The following is a 19,363-nucleotide window of genomic DNA, read 5'->3' as shown; positions in this document are numbered from 1 at the left end:
GGCAAGGAAGGATAATTGCCAACTAAGGGAAGGCTTTCTAAAGAGGTATTGAAGGAAGCCTTTAGAGAGATGATTTTGCTAGACATGATATTGTTGGGTATTTACCGTTCATTTATTCGTTCAGTAAATATTATGCCTCTCCTGCGGGCCTGCATACATATCCGTGCCTCCCTGTCCTCCACCACAAAGGAAGAGAGAAGTGGGGAGTCCGGGTATCTGAAATGCCTCCCTGAGGAAGTGGTGTACCTTGGCTCCAATCATACTTCCTTGCTCGTGTGTATCACGTTCCATGCCTGCTTCCCTTAAGGGTGTAGAGATGTGCGGTGCTGCCTCCCAGAGCCTGCAAGGATGGGGCACCTGGGTTTCTGTTATAAGTGCTAACATCTGATAGAAGAGTCACAGATCTGATGCACAATTTAAAAGAATCACACTAGATGCTGTCTTGACAGTAGACTGTAGGTGAGCAAGAACTGCAATAAAGAGACTTTTGTAGGAAGCTTTTGCAGTGGTCAAGGTAAGAAATCATGTTAGATAGGGTTGATCCCCGTGGGGGTAGTGAGAACTTGTCAGATTTTAGTTGCATTTTCAAGGTAAAGGCAATAAATAGGATTTGCCAATGGGCTGCATCTGGGATATGAGAAAGAAAAATCAGTATGACTTTGATGGGTTTCAGCCTGAATGACTACAAGAATGTATTTGCCATTAGCTGACCAAGATACAAGGGTCTGCAGAAAAAGAGGGTTGGGGGCAGAACATTAAGGGTTTGCTTTTAGCATGTTGAGATGAGAGTTATTGGGCATCCCAGTGGAGATATTGAATAGCAGTTGATATAGAAGTCTGTATTTCAGGGGGGGTCTGGGCTGGGGCTATCATTTTGGGAGTTGTCAGCTGATAGAAGCTATCCAAAACCACAGACTAAGTGAGATGCAGAGAGTGAGCATTCATAGAGAAGAAAGGCCCTGGGCTCTCCAACATGAGGAGGTCAGGGAGATGGAGATCCAGCAAAGACATTGGAAAGGAGCAGACATGAGATAGGACAGTCAAGAGAGTATGGTATCCTGGAAGTCAAGTAGAGAAAGTGTTTCAGGGAGGTGGGAGCTGTTATTTATGGAATACTCACTCTTTTGAGAAACTTTGGATACTTTATATCAGCTCATCAGCACCCCAGTCATGTCAGATAGTATTAGTCTCATTTTACAGATTGGAAAACCAAAGCTCAGAGTGAGGAAATTTATTAATGCCTCTGATGGGCCATAAAAGTTAAAAAACTGGTAAGTTAGCAAGCTTATAGGTGGTGAACTTCAAACTTCAAACATAAATCCGTCTGATCCATGCCTGCACAATTTGCACCGAGAGAGTGTATGTGAAAAAATAAAAATAAAAAAAAACGCTGTTCCTCAGACCTGAGGCTTAGAATTAAAGGAAATTAAGTTGAGTTGCAGAGAAAGAAACATGTTAGAACCCATGGATTCTTCTTTTGCATTTCAAGATAGATTTTTTATTTTTAAGATTTTATTTATTTATTTGAGAGAGAGAATGCGTGTGTGAGTGAGGGAGAGGGGTGGAGGAAGAAGGAGAAGCAGGCTCCCCACTGAGCAGGGAGCCCAGCTCGGGGCTTGATCCCAGGACCCTGAGATCATGACCTGAGCCGAAGGCAGACACTTAACCGAATGAGCCACCCAGGCGCCCCAAGGTTGATTTTCTAAAGAGAATTTTCTCCTTGTTCCCTGATCATCATAGTTTCTTAATGGAAACACAGTGTGCTTTAAAATGTGATGATAATTTGACCCCTCACCTGTGGGGTCCATGGATTAACTGGGATGTAGGTGAACTGAACACTATAGAAGAACGGGAAATCTCCTTTAATAGAGTGGGTGAAGACATTCAGTGCCCCGTTGACCACCTCTGGACATGTTCAATGAATAATTGATGCAGTTTCTCTTTGCTTTCCTTTTAAGAGTTTCTAGTGATCAGTCAGGGTTCAAAATAACTCGTCATTGTGGCAAATGATAGCTCAGACTCCTCTCTCTTTTTTAGATCACGTACAAAATGAAGAAAACTATGCACAAGTTCTTGACAAGTTTGGAAGTAATTTTTTAAGTCGAGACAACCCAGATCTTGGCACTGCTTTTGTCAAGTTTTCTACTCTTACAAAGGAACTGTCCACGCTGCTGAAAAATCTGGTAAGCCATGGCATAAGGGATTTTTTTTTTTTTTTTAATTTACAGCCTGACCGAAGTGCAATAAGAAGATAAAGAGAACAATCTAATAATCTCCCCAACCCCCGGGCCTGGGGGTGAAAAAATTTAAAAAAAAAATTTAAAAGTCTCAGGTATGGAGTCACATATATATATTAAAAATAAAAAATACCATTGTAAAATTCCTAGATCCAGCTCATAGCAGGGGTTAGATTTCTTGAATCAGAGAAACTGGTTAACCTGAATTCTCTTGCACATTCTGCCGCTACTTCAGTTTGGGTTTTGTTTCAGATAGCTTTTAGCAACTGTTGCTTTTTAATTAGTTGAAAGAGTGATGATGATTTCTGTGTCGAACATACTCTGGAAGTATACACTGCAAGTGTTACACTTCACTTGTATGAAGACGAGCACGCGTCTTGGTCCCTGCTTTACAGATAACGAACCTTCCCAGTTCCTCATATCCTTTTAACCCCCTACCAAGAAAAAGATTTTGAGATCGGGGGAATCCATGGTTACAGAAGGTGATGACAAGAAGAATCCCTAAAAATCTGGGACAGGAGAGGTGCTGACCCTAGGAGGCAGACACAGAGTTGAGGGTGGGGCAGTCTCTGCAGTGGGCACTGGTGTCTGGATTCCCGCCCTCACACCCTGTTGGCACTGAGAAGGTTCATTCTGGGTAGCGCTACCACCCACACTTTCTTATGCATTGAATTAAGCAAGTCTCTCTTCTCCAAAGTCCCAAGAGATAGAGGTACAGGGAGGTTGAATGGTGCCAGAGGAAAACTATATCATACTTTTCCTCGTCTCTTTCCTGAGGAACAGGAGCTGGTTCTTCCTCTCCCCCAGGCTCTCAGGATGACACCTTTGCCTCCTTTAAGAACTCAAGCTCAAGATGTCTTGACCTGGGTCAGTTTCTGTTAGATAGGCTTCTCTGGCCTTATAGGAGAATCTTTTTTTTTTTAAGATTTTATTTATTTATTTGAAGAGACACAGCAAGAGAGGGAACACAAGCAGGGGGAGTGGCAGAGGGAGAAGCAGGCTTCCCGCGGAGCAGGGAGCCCGATGTGGGGCTCGATCCCAGGACCCTGGGATCATGACCTGAGCCGAAGGCAGACGCTTAACGACTGAGCCACCCAGGCGCCCCCTTATAGGAGAATCTTGTCACAGATCTGTTTGATACAGATGCTTACCTTACAGATGGGTACACAGTATTGGAAAAATGAAGATGGTCTTTCTGTAGTGTATTAACCTGGATATTTGACCAGTCAGAATATCCTCTTTTTTTTTTTTCCTGTCGTACTAGATAAATACATGCATGTGTCTGTCTTCCTCACAGCTTAATTCTAATTTGTGGTTTAATGCCATCGAATTAGTCTCACACAGTGACAGCTAATCGTAAAACAAAGGTTGAGAATGGAAATATGTCTTATTTTCAAAAACTTCAGAATTTTGAACTTAGGACCAACATATTCCTACACTTTGGGGTTTATTTGACAAATCCATGGTATCTCCATAAATCTTGGGAGTCGTTAAATCTCTTATATTCAGAAGAGGGCCCTCATTTCTCCTTCCTCTGGGTACTGCCTGTCTTTCTGCTGATGGCATTGCTCAAAGGCTATGTGGTGGGAAGAAAGGAAGTGAAACAGGACTCCGACTATTCACTTGGGTAATAACTGGTAACAGACTTGCACAGGGAGGAAGTTCTGTTTTCCCCCGAGCTAGGTGTTTTCACAGGGATATCTTGCTAACCTTTAGTTTCCGGGACGCCAGATGTATTTGGCTTTAGTTGAGATTCATCACTTGCACGTTTCCTGGACCAATCCATTCCTACACTCCCCTCCACTGTGGGTCCCTGTGCACAGTGCATGTCGGCCCCACAAGGCAGCGGTCACTCGGGCATCATTCATCGTCTGTATTTGCTTACCCAGTAATACATTTGCTGACCGCCCTACAGAAACCACTGATACTTATTGAACACTTTGATGAACCTGGCAATGTGCATGTGTAGATTTCTTATTCAGCATCTTACAACAATCCTGTGGTTATTATACCTTCAATCCAGATGAGAATGTTGAGGCACATTATTTAACTCGTCCAGGTACATTGTTAGTAAGTAGACATGTGACTGAGTCCACTGTCTCTACCACCCTACTCTGTAATACTGCCTCTGTCATCTGCCTTGGTGGTTCAGTGTTCAAGCTGATAGTGGGGTTAGACCTAGGTGTTAGGAAACACACCTTGATGGTTGTGTTTCCCCAGCGAGAAATGCTGATCTCACTGGTCCCCTAAATTTACTCCAAGCTGCAGGCCCTCTTCTTCCCTGTCTTCTCTCCTTTAAGGGTTAGAAGTCTAAGAAAGATCTAATAGAAATTGCCAGAAGGCCCAATTCATTTAATTAAAACAAAAACAAATATGCTTCCCTTTGAAGAGAGTGGTGGCGTTCTGATGAGCGAGCAGGTAGACGCATCTGTTTGTACTCTAGTTGGTTACTAAGGAAACAGTCTCCTGATTGAGTAAAAAGCCAGTCCCAGGAGTTTATACAACCTGACAACAGTTTCAACAGCTTGCTGCTTCCCTTTTTATGTTCTGCCAGGAAAGGATAGAGCAGACCCGACAGGCGGATGGGGCCAGGCCTTGGAGCCGAGAGCTCAGAGGAAGGCCCGCCCCCAGGAGGGAGAAGGTTCTGGGCCAGCTCGCAGCACCTCTAGTCCCCAGATAAGGAGCTTGTTGAAGCTTTGAGTATTTCTCAGGAGAACCCCAAAAACCCTATTCTCTTAAGCTAGTGGAGTCTGGAAACATTAAGCAATAATGGTTACAGGTGGAATTTAGGGAGTAAGATAAAAGAAGATACTTTGGCATTTTTAGCTTTTCCAAATTGTATCCTCAATCCAGCCAGCAAATACCAAATGTCTGCAGTGGCACATACTGAAAAATGTCATTTTCTAATTAAGATAGTACATATAATGGAAATATTACTTAAAATAGAGGAAAGGGTGGATTTGGGGGTCAGGTCTAGCTTTCTGCTTTTGACTAACTCTAGAAAGAGAGGAACTTTCATCGTGTTACCTATAAGTCATCCGTATTATGAGTGTATCGTGTTGAGGTATTTCTAAAAGAGAAATAGAAATATGACCTACTAAGTGATGGTAACTGTCTCATCGCTACGTAGATGTTTGTTTTCATTTCCCAGCGGTCAGTGATTGTGGAGGGTTGGATGATCAGCTGGGAGGAACTGCACAGATGTTGGCACTAACATCAGGCAGGGCTGGGGCTGGCTGTCCTCGCCCAGCTTACGGCTGCTAACTGGCCAATGTCTGGGGACTGCAGGGAGGGTAGCAGTTGTAACCATTCACGCTGTGAGCCTGTACCAGAGTTGATGGACCAAGTCAGGTTTAAAGTAACTCACCTTTCTTCCTGCTCTTGCCCTCCACATACTAGAAAACAGTTTTTGGAGAAAGTTGTTTGACCTCCTAATGGAGGATGAGGGAGGCTGGGAAGGCTGGGGGTTGGAAGCCGGGTATCTGTCACACCCGGAAGGCCAGCTCCCCGCAGAGTAGCCTCACTACGAATGGTTGGACTTCTTCAGCGCTAGTCTCCTTATCTGTCACCTGGTAGCGTGGGACTTGATTGAGATCACAGGATTGAATCACTAAGCACAGTATTTGACATGTGGAATTTGCTTAACAAATACAAGTTTTGATTCTCTTACTTATAATTATATTTAATTTGTAATTATTATTACATCTTCTCATTTGATCTTTATGGCTACTCCCTGGGTAGAGGCAGGTATGAATAGTCCTGTTCCATTTTACGGATAAGTGCACCAAACCTCCAAAAAATAATGTGCCTGGGAAATAGTGGATTGGGGGCTTGATTCCAGGTTCCCCATGCACCGTTTCAGCGACACTGCCCCCCAACAGTTACAAAGTAACAGCATTCATTGCCTTTACAGATCGTGGGTGCTTACGGCCCACCTGGCTTGGCTAGAACCTAAACGGGTCGCCATCAACCCCTATTTGTGTTTAGCTTTGAAAACTCTCTCTTGTCTACTTTTTCTCTTTCATTTCCCTCATCAGTGAGTTATAATAAATCGGAAAAAGAGAGCGTGTTAGCTAATAGCTCACAAACTTGTGGTCTTAGGACCCCAATCTTAAAAATGATCAAGGACACTGAAGAGTTCTTGTGCTTGTTAATGTGGAACATTTCTATTCCTACTTACTGTGTTATAATTTAAACTTGAGAAATTTTAAAGTCTCTTAATTCATTTTGTTGCAATATGCTGTTTGGTTGGACAAAAAGTACAGCCTCATGCAGATCTCTATATTGGAACGGAAGAGGAGCACTTGAAGAATTAAGGTGATTCTCAGTATTCTTTGATGCTATATCAAAACTTGACAAGTGTTAGTTTCTTTGTAGTTAATAGCCGTGTGAATCTGAAACCATATGTGTGACAGGCTCACTTTATTCATTTTTGAGAAAATGTTTGCCAAATACCCACATCTCACTACCACAGTTGTCTTTCAAGGGAAAAAAACGGTGTCCCATTAAAAAGCTGATGGACAAGGGGCAGCTGGGTGGCTCAGTCAGTTAAGCATCCTACTCTTGGTTTCAGCTCAGGGTATGATCTCAGGGTCATAAGATCAAGCCCTGCGTTGGGCTCCACACTGAGCATGGAGCCTGCTTGGGATTCTCTCTCTCCCTCTTCCATCCCCCCCTCACTTGCACATACACACTCTCTCTCTCTAAAAAAAAAAAAGAAAACTGGAGGGAAGCTGACAGACGAAATCAGCTATTTTAGCTTGCAACTCAAAATACTGCGTAAGTGCTTTTTCTCAAGATAACTGTCATATTTTGGTGTGCCTTGAGAGCGGCTAAGATGTACTCGGGTTGATATGTAAACAAATCAGTAATTTTTACTGTTTCATCATGGGCATTTTTATATGAAAATACCCTCCCCCCCCACCCCCCCTCACGAGCATGACCATGAAGAATACAGTGACCTAGGTTGGTGTTGAGCAGGACCCCAGTGGCTTTACCTCCATTACTTTTGTACTGTTCGTGCTAATGTGTAAACGGTGGAAAAGTCAGATAAAATCTCAGTATTATTATGAAAGTACTTTTGACCTCGGGACCTCTAGGGGCCTGTGGACCACACCTTGAGGCCCACTGGCGTAAGAAATCACTGGCTGTGATTCCGGCCCCAGCCCTGAGTGGGTTGATAACATGGCCTGACTTAGAAGCACGGATGTCCTCACGGGGAGAATGAGGACGAATACCTTCCGTGCCCTATGGTTTTGTGAGGATCGTCATAGCACACATGTGAGAAACTTTGTAAGCTGCAGAGTCCTTGAGTCACACGCAGCAGGCTGTTACCGTATTAATAGACTCCATTAATATTAATACTGCTGTGGCATTAATAGCCACTGCAGGAGACTTTATGTATTTTTTTTTTCTTATTATAAAAAGAACACATGCCTGATGGGGAAAATTTAGAATCCAAAGAGAAAATTGCAGTTTCTCTTTTATATTCTCCCTTCCCAGAAATAACCGTCATTGATATTTGGGGTTTATCTTTCTAGTCCTCTTTTCTGCACCTTTTCTCCCCCCAAGTAGATGAAATCATATGTTCTAAGCAACTTTGTATTTCACTAGATTTCATTTAGTGTTGGCATTAGAGCATTTGCCCTTCCCCTAGTTGGGACAAATTACAGATTCAGAAGCTTGAGAGGATGTGACTTTCTAAAGAATGCCCTGTGGTGGATTCATCATCCTTGGCAGTTCAGCCCTTGTCCCCATGGCAGCCTCGTCCCACCCCTGTGGTGAGAGCCCATGCTGGGGACATCCACTTGATGGCAGCCCAGGTACTCAGGCAGGAGGAGGACCCGGGACTTACTGTCCAGTGGGACTACCCACGTACATACAAGAAGGTCTTCTGTCTTTTACTTTCTATGTGCTTTTGACACCTTCAAGTGAAAACAGTAAGTTCCATAAATGGGTGACTTTCATCAAGATAACATTGCCATTTGTACATTTTTCTGATTAAAGTCCAAGTCATCCAAAATTACAGAGATAGAGAATGGATCAGTAGTTACCAGAGATTGGAGAAGGGGTCAGGGGCGCCTGAGGGAGTTTCTTTGTGTTGATAGAACAGTTCTCTAACTTGATTGTGGTGTGGTTGTATGATCCATACGTGTGGTAAAATATCACCTAACCATACGCAGACATACCAAAAAATGAGTGCATGCAAAACTGGTGAAATTCAAATAAGATCTATAGCTTAGCTGATCATCTTGGGCCAGTGTGGCTTCCAGGTTTTGATAATGTCCTGTGTAAGCTGTTAACTTTGTAAGGTGTTACTCTTGGGGGAAGCTGGTTGAGGACACAAGGGACCTCTCTGTACCATTTTTGCAACTGTTTGTGAGTGTGTAATTTTTCCAAAATAGAAAGTTTACATAAAAGTATAAATCATCAAATTCTGGTCAGGGAGGGAGAGTGGTGGAAAATCTTGAATGATATAGCTATTGTTATATGAAAATTTCAGTGTAAAACAAATGTGCCCAGCAAAACGCAAGCCCTCACTTTTCTGCTGTGCCATCAGATTTGTAATCCCACTTCCTCTGCACTTTGATAGGTTTTCTAAACCAGTCTTTATCCATGTTTTCAGTTGCTCCCTCTAAAGTCCTTTTTGTGGCCGCTGTTCCCTAAACGTGAAGTGATGAGCTCTTTCCCCTCAGAAGCCAGTCTCTTTGTCACGTGGGCCTATGGCTAGGGAATGCTGCCTCTTAGTGGCGAGAAGCCAGAGAAATGTGGACATGATCTATTTTGTAGATGTCTTTAGTATGTGTATGGCCAGGTTTTAAGTGCACAGGCTTTTATGCGAAGTACCTCTCATAGCGTTTGGTTCACAGCATATATTTTGTAGATAATAGCGTTTTTTAAAATTATTAGAAATGTTTCTTTACTTGATTTACCAGTCTCTATGAATTCGTCCTTCCTCTAGTGAAAGATGCCTTCATAATCAAAACCAGCTCCAGATGTAACAAATTACTTGTTGAGGGGTGCCTGGGTGGCTCAGTTAAGCGTTTGCCTTCGGCTCAGGTCACAATCCCAGAGTCCTGGATCGAGCCCCTCAGCGGGGAGTCTGCTTTCCCCTCTGTCCCTCACCCCCCTCTCTCTGTCAAATAAATTTTAAAAATCTTAATTTAAAAAAAAATTACTTGTTTCTGGATTATAGACTGTTTCTTGCTTCTGTGCCTTTGTACCTTCCGTTCCTTCTATTTTTATTATCATTTAGTAGTTAACATTAATGATAAAGGCTTTCTTTACAATGCAGCTTCCTTGTTAAAGGAAAAAAGAAGAAGGAAAAGAAAGGATGATCTTTTAGAGTTTTAGTGTTTCGAAGTATTTTTGTTATTCATTTGGTTAAATATATGGAACCAAAATTATGTTCAGTCTTTTTTTATTTTAAGTCATTGCAAAGAAAGCAGTGAAGTTGTGGCTTGCTAAACACTGTTAGGTCTGCTCTCCTGCTAGCATCCCATCATTGCCTGTGATCCAGGGAGAGAAATGAAGGAGTCAACAGAGCATTGCATCCACTACTTAATCACCAAACCACAAAATGGGACAGGAAAGGAGTAACTGATGGATTGAAATAGGTTCTCACTGGGTAAGGAAAACTCTTTGAACCATACCCCCAAGACCCCCAGCGTAGGATCAATTTTAGAAAATACATGTAAAAACTCTTTTCAAAGGAGGTGCCAAGAAGGATTCTGGTTCAGCCGGGACTGTCCACACCTTCTCTTCCCTGAGCCTTTAGACAGTTCTGTAGCTTGCATAACAGCTTCAGTCCCCTGTAACAGTTAGAGGACAGTTACTGCTTCAGAGCTGTTGAAGCAAAGGAAAAATTTCTCCAGCTGCATAGCATTTCCTGTGTGCAGTCTCTGACTGCAAGGTATGTGGTCCAGTTAAGGATTTATTTTTAATTTTTCTTCTTTTCTTCCCCCTTAAAAGAGAATAGCCAAGAAGCATGCAGGTTGGATCTCCATTTATAGCTGACAAATTATTTCTCAAGTTCTTCTTTGAAATGCTGCAAAATGTAGAGAGCATGAGTATGCTCAACAGTCAGTTGGTAGCCCCTGGATTATAGAATACGTCTTAACAACCTTATCTTTTTGCACAATGGTAATCCATAATTGGAAGGGTTTAGCATTTGATCTGCCAGACGTCCCCTCATGTCTGGGCATGCTTCACTGGCAGTTGATATTGTGAGACCTTTCATGAAATGAGATCTATCCACGTGGGTAAGAGGGAGGTTTTCTTTTCCTCTTCTCTTATAAAAGTTGTACATGTTTACTGTAAAAATTTGAGAAATACAGAAAATTTTAAATGAAATAAAGATCAGTATATAATCCCAGCTTCCATTAATACTAATAATATGCTATGTCCTTTGAGACACTTTTATAGATTTATATAAAGAGAAGCTGATAAAATAAAGATTTTTACAGATTCCAGAGTGGTGGCAGGGTGCATATGGCATATATTATATAACATCCCTTCTCTGACCCCCCGTGACTTTTCAGGCAGGTCCTCATAATTAGACACAATCTGTTTTTTGCAGTGAGACTTGTGAATATTACCTGAAGTGAGATGAAGACTCCAAAGAGTCCCACCTCAATTCAGGTCAAAGCTTACCGCCACATGAATCAGGTTAGATCGGGTTTTGCTGCTAAATGAGTTTTAGAAAAAACAAACTTGGGGCACCTGGGTGGCTCAGTCAGTTAAGCTTCCAACTTTTGGTTTCCACTCAGGTCATGATCTTGGGGTCGTGAGATCGAGCCCCTGCACTGGGAGCTCCGCGCTCAGCGGGGAGACTGCTTGAGATTCTCTTTCCCTCTCCCCACTCATGCATAATGCTCTCTCTCTAAAATAAATAAATCTTTAAAAAAATGTTTTTAAATAAATAAAACTTGTATTATACATACGCTTTGCAAACTTTATTTAAAGCCTGTTAGCTCTCTAGGACTATACAAATAAAATTGCAGAATCACTTTAACAGGCTACCTCATATATTTCATGGTGTAACTAAGCCATAATCGATTCCCTATATAGAATTTGAATTTTACGTTCATCAATACGGGGGTACCTTGTCTTAAATACATCCAATATACGGAAATCCTGTGGTATCCCTGGGCTGAACTTAAAAATGGTTTATTTTTCTTTTGGCTTTTTTTTTTTCCTTTTAAGGACTAACATTAAAAACATTGTAAATAGGAAGTTCAAATAATGCCTCTTAAGCAGGATTGAATCTTCTTGTGACTTTTGCATGCAGTGAAGCGCACTCTTCATTTAAAATGTGTTTGTGGTTGTCCGGTGTTACTTCACTTGAAACAGACTCAAACACAGCATCTCCATGCTAGCAGAGACTTAGGTTTTAGAGCTGCAGTTCTATGAGAGAGGAAGGAGAGAGAAACTGGCCCTTTGTTGGAGGAGAAGGTTTCATTAGCCATAAGAGAGGACTGAATGTGGGGGAGAAAGTCTCAGGTTGGTGCTGGAACGCTTGGGATGTCCCTAACGTTTGCTTATCAGTATCTCTCTTCAAGATTGAGCTGATCTCGCCCTCAGAGACCTTCAGGCAGGTAAAGTTTTCATTATTCCTATGGTTAAGTTTTACTTATGTAAATAACAATGATAACAGTAGTGTGTATTTAGAGTGTGCTTCCTATAGCCCAAGCACTGTGTGAAGCACTTTACGTGTTGTACTCGCTAGAAGGAGCTAGCATGTGCCGCAGTAATAGATTCACCCCCAGATCTCCATGGCTTCACATAGGAAGGGGTTCTTGCCTCCTCACGTCCCACGTCTACAGAGGGGGTCTGCTGCACACGCTAAGTCATTCAGAGGCCAAGGTGGATGGAGGCCGCCCCATCCCCACGGGGGTGCGCCATGGCAGAGGAGAAGAGGCTCCAGAATCATGTGAAGGCTCATCACCGCTTCCCCTGATGTATTAGTTCGCCACCTTAAACTGCGTTCTTGGCCCCGCTGGCAGGGGACAGGAAATAGAAGGGAGCAAGTAGAATATTTGGTGAACATTACTGTTTCTGCCTCATCGCTTCTGACACCAGCCCTACCAGGTAGTAGCCATAATTATCCTTATCGAACAGTAGAGTAAACTGAGGCACAGAGCACTCAGGTAGGTATCAGAGCCAGCATTCAGACCTAGGTGGTCTGCTCCAGGGCGCATGCTTTTAAGAAGTACACTGGACTGCCTCTCAAGGATGTGGGCATCCTTTTATGGGCCTCATATACAGTTTACTTTTAATTTATTTAAGGAAAAAGGATTGATTTGATTTAAAGGGCAGGTTACAGTGGCACAGATGTGGCAGGAGGAAGGCAAACACTGTTCTGAGATATAGCTAAGAGCCTCTGTCCACATGATCTTGGTCCCGGAAGCCTCCAGACCTCCTTTTCCAGGCCCAAATCTGGAGGCCATTGTGAAAAGCAAATGCAGATATTTTCCTTTGTCCAGAGAATGCTGCCACACTCAGCCTTAAGCTGGTTGCTTCTTTACACTTTGCCTCTTTCAGATTATGCCCTTTGGTGCCTTTTGGTACATCAAGGTTTAACCATGAAGAAAGAGGCTGCTGACCCAGCCTTGAACTAGTAGCCTACATCTTCTACTAAATGCGAATAGGCCATTTTGTTGACTGGCTGCTGCCCAGCCATGTTAAGCAATTCAAAGTTCAGAGAGCTGGTAGAAGGGACGACTCTAAAGTCAGATAAAACTGAGTTCACATTTCTGTTCCAGCAGTTCTCAAGCTGGGTCACCAGAGGCAGAATCATTTACTCAGTTACTCACTCATTCATTCACCCAGAAGGCAAGCGTATCAAGAAAGGCTTATCAGAAGAGACACCTTGAACTAGGCCATAAATAATCAATAGATATTTATAAAACTGTTCTCTTGGGTTTGTAGATGCACTTTTCCTGAACTAGAAGCATTAAACAGCATTAAGCGTTGGTTAGCACACTTGATATTTATTTACTTACTTATTTTAAAAGATTTTATTTATTTGGAGAGAGAGTAAGTGAGAGGGCTTGAGTGGGAGGGAAGGGCAGAGGGAGAAGCAGACTCCCCGCTGAGCAGAGGGCCAGACATGGGGCTTGAATCCAGGACCCTGGGATCATGACCTGAGCCGAAGGCAGATGCCCAACTGACTGAGCCACCCAGGTGCCCCTGGTACACTTGATATTTAGAGAGAGAGGTGAAAATCTGTATTTCAAGGTTTTTATTTTTTGGTTTTGTTTGTTTTAAAAGATTCTATCTACTTATTTATTTATTTAGCGTGTGTGAGTCAGGGAAGGGGCAGAGGGGGAAGAGGAAGAGAATCTCAAGCAGACTCCAGTAGTGGGGAGCCCGACATGGGGCTCGATCTCATGACTCTGAGATCATGACCTGAGCCAAAATAGTCAGACACTCAACCAAGTGAGCCACCCAGGTGCCCCTGTTTTTTTGTTTATTTGTTTTGTTTTTGTTTTTTCTTAAGTAAAGACTTTCGAAGTTGTGGTCTTGACTTAGCCAGCATTTACTAAATATTCACTCTGTTCTGGGCTCTTTGCTGAGCTTGGCTATCACTTTCTGTTTAAGAGACTGCTTATGCAGACTATTTTAATAGTTAACACTAAAGCACTACTTCATTTTATAGGAAAAGATGGACATGGGGATGGGACCAGGTATTTTAGACTTCCTGGTTTTTTGCTGCCTGCGAATAGAGAAAACTTTTTTTTTTTTTTTTTTTTGGTTTCCTGGCAGCAGTTGGCGTCACAAGCATAATATCCAAGAAGATTCTTTTTCTGCAAGGCTAACTTAGAAATATATCAAGTGGTGGTGAATATTACAGCCACCATTTAGGTAAATTATTTGGATTCTGACATTTTCAGTGAAGGTCAAGCTTTACACAGAGCAGTATCATAGCCAATGAGGTTTATCCGAGGTCCAGTTATTGCTAATTTGAGCATTTTCCGTGAGGATCAAGTGAGGAGAAGCACAAGATATGGACCAAGCAGACAGAGTAGGGCATTCCAAGCAAAGGGCTGTCCAAAGTAGAAGGAAAACCAAAGTTCCTTTAGAGAAGGGAAAGCCTACAGTCAGAATGCGGAAGACACTTGTCTAAGGTCTAGGGCAGCACTTCTCTCTCCCCTGCTTTCCTCCCAGTTAAATGAAGACAGTGTCTACAAGGAGGCGTTGCTGTGTCCTCCTGTTAGGGTACACGGTGAGCCCCAGGTGCTTGCCCACATTTATTTTATTGCATTTTTTAATTTGTTAGGAAGGAGCTAAGTAAAAGTTTTTCATTGTCAAACGTACAGTGGGCGATAAAGATATTCAGTGAAGGCAAGGAAAATGGAATTTGATGTCACCTCCAGTATGGTTTTGTTCTAATATAAACATAGCAAATTGTAGATGACATGCATGGAAATGAAATTAAGGGTCTTAAAGTCGATCGTGAACCAGTCGATCGATCCTTTCAAGCACAGTAGAGAAATCCTTAGGGTCGAGATGTCTTTTTTTAAACAAAGGCCCAGCTGCCTCAGCTTTTCTTCCTTTTGCTTTCCGGGCTTGTGAGTTGTAGCTACCCCCCCTTTTCTTACAATTATCCTCAATTGAAATCAGATACGGCACATAATGCAAGAGATAATAGTGCTTTCATTTTCACTCTCAATGTAGGAGATGGTGTAAATCTAACCCCTCATTTGCTTAAATTGAATTAGACAAAATATAATTGCATTATTTTACATTAAGGAATTCTCATATTCTCTGATACACCTATCCGTTTTTCTCTGTGAAACTTCCAGGAGAACTGTATTTTCTGCTTAAATTCATTCTTGTCATTTCCTGATTCCTGTAGCATAATGGTGTGATTTGGGTCACCCTTTACCTCATGTCTTCCCCACATCACCCAGAACAGTCACTCCTGTGCTTTTCTCATGGTGATTATGCCCTAGACCTTAGACAAGTGCCTTCTGCATTCTGACTGTAGGCTTTCCCTTCTCTAAAGGAACTTTGGTTTTCCTTCTACTTTGGACAGCCCTTCGTGTAATGTGGTGCCATCACACCTAGAGAGCTTGTTTTGGCGTGGGTGGTTGGGTGCCCCTCAGAGTGCCTGATTAATTAGGACTGAGATTTCATTTCTAACAAGTTCTGGGTGATGCAAATATGAATGGTCCAAGGACCATACTTGGTAAGGGAAGGATGGTCATTCTGGACAGAGATACAGAATTCCCTAGTGTTACGGAGAAGTTGTAATGTTTCCTGCCAAATTCACTCCCTAATTCATTATTTTTACTTTTATACCTGCTCTCTGGTTTCTGTGTTGTTTTAGTAAGTCAGATAACAAGCTGAATGAGAAATAGGCTGCTGGTGATTATATCGCCCTCTTGTGTTTCTGTGTCTTACTTCTTTTTAATATTCTGAATACAAAAATAATAGCAGTTCATTGTTGAAAACTTAGAAAACATAGGGGATAAACACTGAAATAAAAACCACCAGTAGCCTTACAGTCTGCTGTTTGTGGGTTGAGATCTGTATCTTCTAATCTTTTCTTCTGTTTATAAATCTTTTTATCGTAGGTGTATTTATTGCCATAACTTTTTAGCCACATTGGTTTCATACTATAATGCTATTTGATAACCTGATTTTTCACATGTATTTTGAAAACGTTTTCTGGTTTTGTAAAGTGCTGTAGCTTCAGACCTTTGCTTAACTGAAAGCATACGGCCTCTTAACGCAGAGCTACTGTGGTGGAGATGGAGTGAGGAGCCTCAAGCCTCCCCCGCAGTCAGCAACTGTCCCCCACAGCAGGGTCTGCAGAACCCCTTGGCAGTGTCCATGACTTCATTTCTGACAGCTGTATAGAATGCCCATCGTTTATTCGCACCGGGATTTATTTACCAAGTCTCCTGTGTTGAACATTTCCGTTGTTGCCATGTTCTCTCCTTTGAGAACAAGAGTCGAGGGCATCATTTGAAATTTTGCATGTGCCCTGACAATAGATTATTTCGATGTTGGCCCTCATTACTGTGTGAATTCAGTTTACATATTTTTATTTCCCCTTCCTTCACTATTGTTTGAGTCAGTTAGAAAATGGAGAGAAACTGCTTGGAGCCCAAGACCCTGGTAGTCCCGTCTGTTCTTGCTCTGGTCAAATTAAGAAGCTCACTTTCTTGAGATACTTCAGACTTTTTCAAAAGGTTCTGTTTATATTGTGGCAGAAGTTTTATAGATAATAGACAATACAGACAATATAAAACAATCAAGTGTTTTGATAGGAACTATGAACTGACCCTTCTAACTCTTCAGCATCATTACAGAATTGTTTAGTTATGTTTTTGTTACTTTGTTGGAGTTGGGGGGGCAGGGCCCCATCCTGCTTGTGGGACAGTGTGAACATCTCCCTTGCGTTCTTCTCACCCAGTTGATCTGGACTTTTTCCTGGTGCATTCAGTCGTATCTCAGTAGCTCATTTTAAGCTATAAGAGTACTGTACCTGGAAGGTATATTAGAGACCTTGTTTTTTCAGTGAGAAGTGACCAGCCTATATCCACACTGCCAGGTGGAGGCAGGTTCACATCTAGAACACTCTTCTTCCCCAGTTGTCAAAGTCTGGCAGACAGACCCTTGGTCTGCCACCCCCAGCCATATCCTGAGAGCAGTTCTAATCTCCTCTCCTTCTCCTAAATCCGCCCCCACCTCCCTGCCTTCTAATCTGGAAGTGCAGAGTGCTCCAGGAAGACCAAAACTGGCTCAGATTCTGTAACACTTCTGAGCCTCAGAACAGCTTTCCTGGGCATGGAGAGGAATTCATTGTTCAGCCATTTATTCCATCAGTAGGTGTTTTATATGACAGGTCTATGCTGTCCTAGGGGTTTGATGTAACACAGTGGTGGGAAAACAGCCATAGCTCCTGCCTTCAAGAAGCTTTGCTCTAGACAGTAAAGAAACAATCAAGTGCTGGTAAAATGCACTGTGCTCTGACAGTGAGCCTCTTCTGCCTCGTTAAGATTAAAGGGAAATCAGGCAGGAGAGACCTATGTAGAGTGGGCTCAAGACCTCACTGTGGAGAAGGCATGGAGACTAGAATAGGAGGTTCTTTGCCAGTAGCCAAAGAAAGAGTGGTCCAGGCTCAAGGTAAAGCATGTGCATGGGGGGTGCGGGGGAGCTTGATGGATTGAGAACCGGAGGAAGGGCTGGCATGGTTGATGGACAGTGGGAACGGGTGGAGGGGCTTCAGACAGGTTGCTTGGGCCAGACTTAAACTGGGAGGTTGGATTTGAATCCAGGTCCATGGGAAGCCATTGATGGGTTTTGAGCAGGAGAGTGATATGATCTGATAGTCACTTTAAAAGATCACTCGAATAGTAGGACTCAGGAAATGAGAATGGAGTCAGTAAAAACGTTAATTAAAAACCTATCCATCTGCTTACTCACTGTTTGACCTTGAGCCAGTTACTTAACCTCTCTGAGCCTGTTTCCTCATTAATTGGGTGAGATCAACAATCATCTTACTGAGTTGTTGTGAGCATTAACTTTAGATAACATATGTTAAACACAGTACCATCTGTCATGTTAATAAATCTAATTCAGGCTGCTCTGCCTGGATTAGAGCATGATGTATAATAGGATGCATTATCCTACAGTTTGTAGAGACCCTCTTGCAGAATGAGGCAGGGAAACAACCATAAAACCTACCATTGGAGAGAATGTGGTGCCATATGAAGGACATTTGGGAGTCCTCCCACCCTCCACCCCAGCCTCAAAAGACCTATTCTAGTATCCGAAATGCTATCGTTGTATTTTGTCCACCACTACCACTGAGCTTTTCAAGTGTGAGAAAGTAAACCTAGTTACATTTTATTAAGAGTGTGTTGTGAGGCATTTTGCATGCATAGCACCCAGTATCTTCTGCAACACCCTTAGCAGGTGGCTTATCATTCCCACTACAAGCAAGGAGACCGAGTCTCTAAGAGGCTGAATGACTTGTCCAAGGACACACCTCGCTAAGTATGTGTCACCTACTTGACCATGTGAGCCCTGGGCACCCCAGCAGCTGTGAAGCATAAACTTAGTTACCAGTGTGTGAGCAGTGGGTAAGGTGTAGGAACATAAACTCTCATCTGTGTTGCATTTGTAAGTGCCCTCAACCTGTGAGCAGTATTCTTTGTTTCCCCTTAATGCATACTCAACCAAATACAATAAAGCTTAGTTCAGTAGTTGTTCAGTAGGTCAGTCGTAGCTGATAACAATTGTCCATTCATGTGTGTAGTGTATCATAGTCTTCAAAATGTTCTGATAATCCACAAGAAGATGTGCTATAGACCGTTTACGACTTTGGAGTTAGCCCTGGGTTGTGGTTTGACCCCTCCACTTAACTCTCTGAGTGTGTTTGAGCACGTGACTTAACAACACTTTGAGGGTTATCAGGAGCAGCCGATGGAGCAGTGGGGTGGAGGCAGGCAACCCTGTGGCCTGCTGCAAAGTGGGAGCTTCATGGTATCTGTTCTTCCTGATCCTGTCGCACCAGCTGGGGCTAGTTGAGGAAGGTGCTGGGACACCCACTTTAAAATCAGAAAACCGAGTCAGTAGGGTTAACGGTTTGTCCAGAGTCACCCAGGAGTAATGAGTGGGCACATGCCTCTGAGCTTCTCAGCTCCTGCTGAGAACTCTTTCCTATGTATCATGACTCCCTGGAAACGGCCTGACAACAGGACACCATGAAGGTGCACGAGTAGGCCATGAAGGAGTTAACACACTAGACAGCTCATTTATTCCCGGGAATCCTCGACTTAACTGCTGGGAGCTGGCTCATTATTTTAATTGGATTTTCCAATGTGTTGAGCAAGTCAGCAGATTTGCATTAGCCTTACTTTCAGTGAAACTGTTTCTGTCTGTAGAGAGGAAGGAGAGAGAACCAGTGGGCAGCAGAGAAGGAATGTCAGAATTAATGTGGGATGGCAAAGCAAGCAAATTCTGTCCTCATTAATTGATAAAGTGCCATGTGCATGTGGGCGTCGTGGGGGCACCATGTGTAGAGCTGTGTTGCCCTCACACGGGGACGGGGACTAGGCGCTCCTGAGTCATGTCCCCTCTGCCTGTGCTCCTGGGGGGCGGTGGGGAGC

General features: G+C 42.9%; 1 protein-coding gene across 3 annotated transcripts in view; it reads left to right on the top strand.

Annotated features, from left to right (window-relative positions):
- Window positions 1-19,363, top strand: part of ASAP1 (ArfGAP with SH3 domain, ankyrin repeat and PH domain 1) — a 341,917-nt gene that overhangs the window by 212,311 nt on the left and 110,243 nt on the right. For all 3 annotated transcript variants that reach the window (XM_035011956.1, XM_035011955.1, XM_035011957.1), the window contains one exon: window positions 2,038-2,183. In XM_035011956.1, coding sequence (XP_034867847.1) covers window positions 2,038-2,183 — 146 coding nt within the window. The remainder of the gene's footprint in view (window positions 1-2,037; window positions 2,184-19,363) is intronic.

This window comes from Mirounga leonina, unplaced genomic scaffold, assembly GCF_011800145.1.
Source record: "Mirounga leonina isolate KUSES-001 unplaced genomic scaffold, KU_Mleo_1.0 Mir_165, whole genome shotgun sequence".
Classification (NCBI taxonomy): domain Eukaryota; kingdom Metazoa; phylum Chordata; class Mammalia; order Carnivora; family Phocidae; genus Mirounga; species Mirounga leonina.
This window is presented reverse-complemented; position numbering and strand designations above follow the sequence as displayed.